The sequence below is a fragment of the Aquila chrysaetos genome, chromosome 21, assembly GCF_900496995.4.
Source record: "Aquila chrysaetos chrysaetos chromosome 21, bAquChr1.4, whole genome shotgun sequence".
NCBI classification, from domain to species: Eukaryota; Metazoa; Chordata; class Aves; order Accipitriformes; family Accipitridae; genus Aquila; species Aquila chrysaetos.
In genome coordinates, this window is record NC_044024.1 from 8,643,563 (window position 1) to 8,653,896 (window position 10,334).

The 10,334-nt window shown below is 50.8% G+C and overlaps 1 protein-coding gene across 4 annotated transcripts in view; it reads left to right on the plus strand.

The window, feature by feature from the left end:
* The window catches only part of ARHGEF6 (Rac/Cdc42 guanine nucleotide exchange factor 6), a 41,092-nt gene extending 35,095 nt beyond the window's left edge, over nucleotides 1–5,997 (plus strand). For all 4 annotated transcript variants that reach the window (XM_029997506.2, XM_029997505.2, XM_029997507.2 and 1 more), the window contains 5 exons: nucleotides 117–210; nucleotides 1,190–1,279; nucleotides 2,094–2,193; nucleotides 3,075–3,129; nucleotides 3,643–5,997. In XM_029997506.2, the coding sequence (XP_029853366.1) occupies nucleotides 117–210; nucleotides 1,190–1,279; nucleotides 2,094–2,193; nucleotides 3,075–3,129; nucleotides 3,643–3,783 (480 nt within the window). In that variant the 3' untranslated portion in view covers nucleotides 3,784–5,997. The remainder of the gene's footprint in view (nucleotides 1–116; nucleotides 211–1,189; nucleotides 1,280–2,093; nucleotides 2,194–3,074; nucleotides 3,130–3,642) is intronic.
* Nucleotides 5,998–10,334: the final 4,337 nt, after the last annotated feature.

Sequence of the window (10,334 nt, forward strand, 5' to 3'; positions counted from 1 at the left end):
GCTTTGTAGTTCTCTAAAGTGTTGTGCATAACATGGATAGCTGCATTCAGCTGCGCTGCTCCGCTGTTTGAGCTGCCTTTGGTTCTGGTTAAACACAGGAGTCTGTTTCTCTATAGGATTCCAGCAAAAGTCCAAAAACAATGAAGAAGTTTCTTCCAAAAAGGAAAACTGAGAGAAAACCATCTGATGAAGAGTTCGTTATTCGGAAAAGTAAGTGTTGTATTTTTCTCTTTTTTTTTTGGGAGGTTTCTGTGTATTTGGTGATCTCCACAGGACTTTGAGAACAGCCTTTTTTACGGCGCAAGATGCGACAGGATGCTTACGTTGCGAGCAAGCCTATGTGCTGCCGAGCACGGGAGGCTTCTGGAAGCGCACCGGTCCTCAGTCTCTGACAGATCCCCTCCCAGTTATGACTGCCAGAGCTGCTACCACCCTCCTCGTGATTGCCAGCACAAGGTCATGGGTTGTGTGTGGTCGTGGTCTGGGTACAAAGCCAAGGAACTAATTCCACGTGGTTAAAAGCTGCAGTAGAACTGCACATCAACGGTCATCAAAATATGCTTGAGAGCTGGGACAAACCCTTACCTGGCCGTGCCAGCAGGTCCTGGAACAGTTTCCGTGGGGGATCAGGGAACAAAAAAAGGCCCCATCCCTGCAGAGGTGTTAACCTGCGAAGAGGGATGTCCTGACAGCTCCCTGAAGTCCACTTGGGACGCTCCTCAGGGGATTTACACGAAAGGCCGTGGTCGCCCAGAAGTGAGCTGCCACTGAAGGTCAGTTGTCTCCCTCAAGAAGACAGCACTGAGCTAAGGCTGGAAATTGAGACTTCACGTTTCCAAGTCCTGCTCTCCTGTGTCTGTACCAGATCCCTCCCAGCAGGGCTGCTCTGCCTACCCATCTCGTGGTGCTGCCTGCACCCAAAGTCAGGCATCACCCCCTGAGTTTTGCTGAGATGAGCAGCTAAAAGTGCGTTTTCATACCGTTTAGTCATGGTGCTCAATGCCACAGGACATTGCAAAGGCTAGAAAATATAAAGGACCTCAAAAAGAAATTAGGCAAAGTCCCAGAGATAGTGTCAGTCAAGGAAACAGCACACTCTTCTCTTAAGGGACTTGGGAGCAGAGGCTGGGAGAGATGAAGCCAGAGCACTTTGGGTTTTGTGATAGCTATTGTCTGCAATGTTTTACAGGTACTGCTGCGCTGGAAGAAGATGCTCAGATCCTGAAGGTGATCGAGGCATACTGTACCGGGGCAGGCTTCCAGCAAGCCCTCAGCTCAGGTGGGCACACAACCAGATTATTTAGTTCATACTCTGCCTGCAACACTGATAACCCCTCTGGGAAAAACCAGATGGTTGCATCATACAGCAACGAGACTCATGCTAGGAAACTGTGTGGTGTTCAATCTTCAAGATAAGGGAGCTTCATCTATCTAGTGGTTTAGTTGCCATTGTTTTTCTTCTAAACACAGAGAATGAAGCAGGTAGGAGGGCAGATGAGACACAGCTATTTCACCAGCACTTGTTAGGAATTAAGCAAACCTAGTCAGTGCCTGTGGCTGTCAGCACTGAAAACCTGATGGTAATCTCAGGTTGCATATAGCTTTAGAAAGGAAGCATGAATATTATCTCTCAATCAGCTGCGTGTTTAAGAACAAGCTGCTTCATAAGAACCTATCTGACATCTTCAACTCTGGAAATATAACTATTTTCATTGCCGGTGAGATGTCGAATTAAATCACTGAACTATCAAATAATGGTACATTTAAAAAGGGGGGGCATGTTTCTTCTGAGAGGTCTTGACCCTAATCGAATGTTTTCATTTATAAGTCATGATGTAGCTTTAGATGCAGTGAGCACTCTTGAAAACTTTCCACTAGCTGCTTTAGCTCCAGGTTGGCGATACATATAAGCCTGTATTTAACCGTGGCAGATAGCTGGCGGCTGCTCGAGCCCCTGCGTCCCCAGTCTGCCCCAGGCTTGCAGAGGAACGGGGAGAACGAGGGCTGCATTTGCCGTGCTGCCTCCGGAGTGGCCTGGGCATCAGGTCATCAAGTCTCCCTTTTTCTTCCTGATGAGTAATTCTTGTACACAGGCTCCCGTAAAGACTCCATCCCCCAAGTCCTTCTTCCTGAGGAAGAGAAAATCATCGTAGAGGAAACACGAAGCAACGGCCAGACTGTCACGGAGGAAAAGTAAGCGCGGCTGCTCTCCATTTGCAGATCCCCTTGTTGCTTTTTGGAAGGACATTAAAAACCAATGCCCTCTCCTGCATCTCTGCAGAGGAGCAGGGCTGGTGTCACCGACTGCTGCCTTAGTCCTGGCAAGAACCACTGGGCTATTTCAGTTGCTATTTTGTCCCTTTTTAAGAACAGAGCCGCCTTCCCAGCTGCTCTGACGTGGCCGTAGCCCTCCGGGAGTCTGTGCTGGGTCCCGAGAGCCAGTTTATCGAGTCCCAGGGCTTGTCCGGATGTAGCTAATGGGGTCAGGGAGGACAGAACCAAACAAGTGGCTATTTTTTTTTTAAGCACTGACGTAGTGGGCTGCTGCTACCCCTCGGGAGCCTGGCTGGCACCCTGTCTGTGAGTGTTCCCAGCCTGTTATGTAGCTTCAGCATCTGGATGACTGCATTGATCCACTCCTTTTGTAATCCAGACAGTGCATTCCTTTCATGCTTGTTTTTTTGCAGCATAACCTCAAGGAATCAAGGCCATTTTCCAAAAGATGCTCAGGCATTTCCAGTTTTAAAGGCATTGTTATTTACTGCAGTAGCGTAAACAGGGAAGTCAAAACCACAGTCCTTTGTTGATAACTGAAAGATAGCAGAACAAGGAATATTTCTTGAGTTTTGAAAAAAGAGCCTTGAATTTTGGACTGGTGGCCTATAAATGCTCCTGGGCTGTGTTTCCAGGGTCCTCTCACAGGCAGCAGCGATAGCAGCAGCCTGATGCTTGCAAAGCAGAAGCTGGAAGCACCTTCCTTATCAGTGCCTTGCTCACAAAAGCTCCCATGCTGTTGCTGTTTTGCTGCACTCCAGCTCTTTTTATTCTTTTTTTTTTTTGCATTTTTTTTGCAGGAGCCTTGTTGACACGGTTTATGCACTGAAAGATGAAGTCAAAGAACTGAAGCAGGTAATTTGAGCGGGATTGTTTGTGCTAGGAGTTGAGCAAAAGCCAGCCAGGCTGCACCGGGTCATTGTCTTTGATCTGTGCCCAGGAAAAGTCTTGCTGATGCTGGTGCAGTCCTCCAGCTCCCTGAATCAGCGTTAATTTTCTCCTGGTTTAGCTCCCTGAATCAGCTCACCACACAGTCCCTTGAGCACCAGAGCCAGCAGGAGGTCTTGGTGGTAACATGAAACTTTCTCCCTACTCTAAAAGCTCTTTCAACTTGACTGTTCATTTCATAGGGGTCTGGTGGATCCCAGTTCTTGCATCCTCCTCCCTCCAGCCCCAAGCCTGGAAGTGGGAGAGACCTCCCAGGAGAACAGGGTCCTCCAACCCAGGCTAAAATTAGGTTTCCAGGAGGATGCTTCTGCCTGCTTAAAGTAACTGGGACACCAGGCAGCAAGGCGCACGGAGGTACCTCGCTGCGTAAAGTGCATGGACATTAACTGCATCTTTATTCCTTTATTTTTCCCCTCGCAGGAGAACAAAAGGATGAAACAGTGTTTGGAGGAAGAGCTTAAATCCAGGAAGGACTTGGAGAAGCTGGTTAGAAGGCTGCTGAAGCAGACGGATGAGTGTGGCAGGGAAGACACGGGGCGCAAATCATCCCTGATTGCCTGAATTAGGGGAGAAGCTGCTGGCAGTGGTTTGTGACCTCAGGTGTTTTTTGGGAAGCGGAACTGGATCCTTTGCCTCTTCTTGCTCCTTATTTTGTTGGTTTGGGGAATTTTGTTACCAAAAAAAAAAAAGTAATGGAGAAAAAAAATTGGTTTTCTTCCATCCAGTAAGGAAATAAACCAGAAACAATCGATCACAACTAAACCAGTAAGCAAGCGGTCCATGATTCACAATTCATCTGCAGCAACTAATACCTCATCCGTACCTGCTACTGGGAGCAAATACAAACTCTGCTAATGATTGCCACTCACAGAGGGTTTGGCAGCAGTTTCCTAGAGGAAGCTTAAGCACTTTTTAATGCTTTCATTCTTTTCAAAAGCACCGGTACCTATTTATTGAATGAAAACATTATTGAGGTGGCATTGAGCAGAAACCAAAAAGCACCATGCTCCTCTTTTCAGATAATCACAACTGGGGAAGATTTTCCCAACCACCTTCTTTTTCCCCATTAGTTGACTGTAGCGAACTAGAGCCCAGCAATACTGTGGTTCCCGTGTGGCCTTGATACTGATTAAAATGTGCAATTAACATGAAGACATTTGAACTCCTTGGGGAAGTCAGATCTGGAGCACCTGTCAGAGCGCATGGGAAGGTATGTTGCACAGTGCTGCCTCCTAACAGCTCGTGATCAGCACAACAGGTAACTGCTGTTCTGCCCCCCCATCCCTTTTCTTATGCATGACCTATAACTCCTACCCCCTGGTTTTTCACATTGAGTGTCCAGGTATCGTATGAGTTTATAGTTTTGCTGTGCTTCCCCTTGCAGGACATGCTTTTCTCTGTATGAAATGTAAACACTGCTTGACAACAAAAAACAACCCCCAAGTGTGCTGGTTCCCTGCTCCCTTCTGCCCACGTTAGGCTCTCCATCGCTCCTTTCCAAAGGCTGGGAACCTAGCCAACGGCCACTTCTCCCCCCGTCGCCCCAAAGGGGCTTTCGGCTAGGAAAAAGGAACTTTCTCTTGGGATAGGAAAGATATTTATGCTTTGACAAGAACTGAAACGCTCCTGGGGCAAGGATGTGCAACACCCTTCCAGATCCCTGCACAGCTCCTCGAACACAGCACACAGGCAACATGCATATGTATCGGCTATCTTCATCTTATTTGGTGTTATACTCTAGTTTAGAACTGATGTTTTCCTTCCTTCCTTAGCAGCATTATAAAAGTAACCTTCTGTTAAAGTTAATAATAAGTCTTACATATATCACAGGGCAGCATGGTCCCAGGGTGTGCAGACACACCACAGCTCATTACAGTCATACCATTACGTTGGTCATGAAGGACATAATAGAGGCAATAATTACAACTCCCTCCTCTCAGTTAAAATTTAGCCCCAACATAGCAAATGGTGTTTGGGGAGAGCTAGACTCCAAAACATCACGAGGAGTATAAACAGAAACCCTTTTTAAATCTAAGCTGTTTCTAGGACAAACCAGAGGTCTTTCTTGCTCTGGCTACACTTGCTATCTCCAGAGCATCCCAGCTGGATGGCAGCTCGCCACATCCCTGCCCAGGCACACAGCTGAGCAGTTTGGTCAACAGTCAAGCCCTGCTGTGCTGGTTAATCGGTTTCCAGGATGACAACTTTTGCTGCACACCGAGCAGCTCAAGCTGCTATTCTGGGATGCCATGCCCAAACACCCTGGCATTGACCGGTCCTGCTGCCTGCCCGAAGGCGGGCTGGGGACCGGGCTCGCAATGTGCAGCCAGTGCAAGGAAGCAAACCAAGGGCCGTTTACACTCCGAGGAGAGGGTAGAAATGTTTCCCTGCTGCCCCCCGGTTTAGTTGAAACCTGTGCTGTGTACATATGCATGTTTGTAAGATGTAATGTGATGGAGGGCACACTGGGACACGTTGGATCAAGTGTTTGTCAAGAGCTAGAAGCCAAAAAAGACAAGAAAACAAAATAAAAAGGAAAAGAAGCCATGCCGGATGGACAGCAATGTTTCCATATTTACTTTGTTTACAGTGCTTTGTAAATAGGTTCCAGTGAGTGTCTTTAGATGGATGTTGTGTCAGCTGCCTTCCAGTTTATCTTTGTCATGTAGGTTTATTTACTGTAACTACTTATGCAAGTTCAACTTTTCTAACATGTTTTTATTTTGAACAGTTTTTTAATTGACATTTTCAACAAATAAAGAAGGATAAAAATCGCTTCTTAGCTCTCGGTGCTACTTCCTTTGTTTCCACCACAAAAGCAAAGCCAGTGCTTGCTCTGGGCATCCCTGATTTGCTCAAAACGCCCGTGGCTGCATCATCCACCCTCCGATTTACTGGATGCTGGTGGGGATACTGGTGCAAATGGCGATGCTGGCACTTGGGCTGTTGTTCCCACCATCACCCAGACTTGCGGCAGGGAAGGGCGCCTGGTCCCACGGGAAGGAGATGCATTTCCATCCCTCAACCTCCGCCTGCACTCTGCGAACAAGGACGCTTTATGGAGAACTAGCTGCTCTCCGCTGCACCAGCGGGTTGCTGTAGATAAGTGACTTCCTGCCTGTTTGAGATTTTTTTTTTTTGTTCGAGTTTTTTTCTGGCGATTAGGTGTGGTGACAGGATTTCCTTTGGTCTACCACTTGGACAAGACCTCTCCTGCATGCTGGTATTTTTAACTCTTTGGTAGAGGCATGCTGCGCGCTCAGCCCGCAGCCAAACCGGGAGGATCGAGGGCCAGACCCTGCTCTCCCTCACCAAACACAGCAGTCAGAGCGGGAAAAAGAACAAGGGAAAAAGAAACACTGGCCTTGGGCGCATTGTAGAAAAACACTGAAGTCTGCGAGGGAGCCTGCTTGAACCCCAGTGGCACTTTGGGGAATTGTTGCAGAGGCAGAGCAGGGCCACATCCAGACCGAGTGCCCCAGAGCCTGCACTGGGCAGAAGAGCAAGGAGGAGGCATCCCCCCGGGCTCAATTTGGAGGGAACATCTCCACTCCTGGGTCCCCATGAGGCCGGATCCAGGCCTTAACCGGAGACCATCCATCCTGCTCTCCTACTGAATACAGGGTCCCTTTGGCCTCCTCTCTTGTGCCAGCTCCCAAACAGCCCCTTTGCATGACCTAACTCTAATGCAGACAGCACCAGCATCCTCCAAGCAATGGAGTTTGGCTCCAGATGACCATCAATGTGAAAAACCAGAAAAAAAAAAAAAAAAACAACAGTTTAATCTGTGCAGCCCAAACCACCGCCGCGGCTGGGGATGTCCTGGAGGCGACCATTTGTGGTGGGTGGGCTGCTCCCACTAACCGTGCCGGTGAAGCGCCGCTCCGCTGGACAAGTGCACCCGAATCCAAACCAAAATGGGAGGGAGAAGTCTCCCTTGCCCCCAGGCAGGGGTGCATGCCATGGGTTTGGCCTCCTAGAAAAGGTGGGGACCCAGCCCTGACCAGGAGAAAGGGCTGTCACCAAGCAAGTGGTGCCGAGGTAAGGCTGGCACCTAGGCACACAGTGCCTGAGAAGGGGGATTTAAAAAAAAAAAAAAAAGACCCAAAGTAGTGCACAGAGGTGCTAGGACACACTTGTCACCCGAGTGGCTACCATGCACAGACACACAGCACGTGGCCAGCCATCCTCCAGCTCCTGCTGCCCAGCAGCCCTGAGCTCAGTGGCACAAGCTGGAGAGACCCAGCGTGGAAATTGGCATCCCAATCTTTTTTAAGGAAAAAAACCAACCCAAAATCTCATTTCCTATATAGAACTAAAATATATATTTTTTATATATATATATATATTTGCTGGTGAGCTCAGTGTGTCTTGAGCCATGCAAGCACCTCTCCCAGCAGATAACTACACTGCTGCTTGCTCCTGCCGCTGCTCATCCATGACCCTCTGTGCCAGTCCTGCTGATGTGCCCCACATACTCATCACCTTCTCATCCCCTTCTCCCTTCTTTACTCAGAAAGAAGAACAAAAATCAGTTCAGAAAAGGTAAAATCCGCAGCCCAAGGAGTGACAGAGAGGCTCCACGTCAAGGGAAAAATCAATGTATTGACGACCTTCAAACTTTCCACGGCGAGAGGAAACCTGTACCCGCCACGGCACCGGGCAGGGGCCAGGGAGGAGAACAAAGCCGCCCGGGAGACGGCCACAGCTGGATGGTAGCAATCGCATCTCCTCCCCTCCCACGCGCTACCTCACATCTGAATCCCACGGGCTATTTTTGGCAAGCGAAGTAACGGAGCCAAGAAACAAAAGCCCCGGGAAAGGCAGCAGTGCGGGCAGGGGGCTGGGGCCAGGTGGGCAGGGGAGGCGGCAGTTGGCATCTGCTGCTCTTGCTGCAGAATTTATTAAGGTGTTTTACGCCTATTTTTTTTTCCTCCCCTCTTTACTTGTTTCCCCCAGCCACGCATGAAAATCTATTTCTCCACGCGATTTGCCGCTCCTGGATCCCCTCTCAGTGATTTGGGCCGGGGATCGCAGCCTGGCCCAAACCCTCCGGTGGGTGCTCCTGGCCACCAAAGCTGGGGGGCTGCGGGGGGATTTCAAAGCTGTGCACAGATCACAATTTCCCCTCGCCCATGACAAACAGCGTTTCTGCTCCTGAAGGTTTTGGGCACCCGAAAACGGCCACGCACAAGCTCCTCGCAGCAATCCCTTCCTCTCCTCATCTGCTCGCTCCCAGCCAGCTTTTTCCCCTTTCTCAGACCATGCCGCTTTGCATGACCTTTGCTTTCTCCTGTGGTTCCCACTCACGCTCCCACCACGGCCGGGCACCTCCACCTCCCCTGCAGAGGTTTGGGGCTCTCCAGCCACACCAGCCCTGACTCCGCGAGCCCAGCCCGCAGGGGCCGGCCGGGTTTCAGCAGCAGCGGGGATGTGGTGGGACCCATGCCACTTCAGGAGGTGGTGGGACCCAACGCCACCGCAGGAGGCAGCAGCCACCCAGCCCCTGCCACCCCACGCACGGCGGCCACAGGATCCCACCTCGTGCAGCAGCCATCCCTCTGCTCCAAAGCAGAGATGTCCCTGCAGGCTCCGTGACCTTAGGGCAAGCAGGAATAGTCCTCTTCCAGCCAGGTGTCCTAAATTCCCTTAAATTAGCTCCCACCCCTCTGCTCCACAGCTGCGCTGGGGGCTCCAGCCCTGGTGGCTCCCTGCCTTCCCAGGGCAGGGGAGGTCCCTGCTCTCTCTTCCAGCCAAAGTGCCCTTGGTGCTGCATGGCCCTGGCACCCCAAGATGCCCCAAGGAGCAGGGTGGGATGGCTGCCCCCAGAGGCTTTTGGGACTGGCTGTCCCCACTGTGCCCCCCAGTGCCACCCCTCTGCCCTTTTGGTCCCCAGACCCCAAGCAGGACCCTGGGGAAATCCCAGCCTGGGGCTGAGAAGGGTGAGCGGCGTTCGAAGCGTACAAAGCACCTATCTCTTAATTCATAAATTGTATTAGTTGCAGTGGATGAAACCCCACACTCGGGAAGGGGGAACCATGAACTATGCTGCAAAACAGAGCTACGGCCGTGCGCAGTCCCTTGGCACACAGTCCCTCTCTGTTTATGAATATAAGATGGTTTTAGTTAAATAAGTAGTTTTTACGCCCACTGTCAGAGCGGTCCGTTCCCTGATGGTGATAGGCAGTTTGGGAGAACGGCCATCAAATACATATTAAATTATAGTAAAACCAGACTGTCTCTGAGCCTCCCCATCTTTGGGAGGGGGACATGCTGGGCACCCAGGACTGCAATGAGCTGTGCAAAGACCGCCCTGACCGTCCTGGCAGTGGTGGCACTCAGGCGCTGTGTTAGGACCAGACCTGCAGCCTCCAGCCAAGCAAACCCTAAGGACTGCCCAAATCCGAAAGCTCTTCCACTTGCAAACCTGTTGGCTTCCAGGAGTATTTCCAAACTTTTGCACTCTGACAAGCATGACCTGTACAATCAAATGCTCCAGGCTTGCCACCTTTGGCATCTTTAGATGCTTTTGAAAAATGCTGCATCAATATCCTTGTGCCCTGCTGCTGCTCAGCTCACCTCCCCTGCGGGCCAAGCTGGAGAAGAGGGTCATGTGTGTCACCCAGATACCCCCTGCCCGAGATGGGCTCCTGCCCGTCTGCACAGTCCTGCTCTCCTGGAGCTCCAGGAAAAGTGCCACATCCTCACTGAGGGCAGCCAGAAGATGCTTTGCACATGCACCTTGGAGGGCTTGGGAAGAAGCAGTTGGTCCTGCCACCTCCATGCTTTCCTGGTCCTCCTCCTAGGGTAGGAGGGGTCTCAGGAGAGGAGGCAGGTCCAAATTTGATGGTGGCCGCCAACACCCCTTCCACAGGGGAGTGAACAGCCCGCAGGCAGAGGGTCCTCTACCTGCAGAGGTGGGAGGAGGACAGTCTGGCGAGCGGATTCGGGTCGCTGAGAGCAGAGCACTGCTGGTGCCTTACTCGCACTCTGGCTTGAAATCAGCAGTCCCCCTGGGCCACCGATTGCCCCTTTGGTGGAGGGCAATTGTCACCGAGCGTGAACACGACCAAGGCAGTGTCACCCTAAACAAGAAGGCTGGTTGAGTTTCG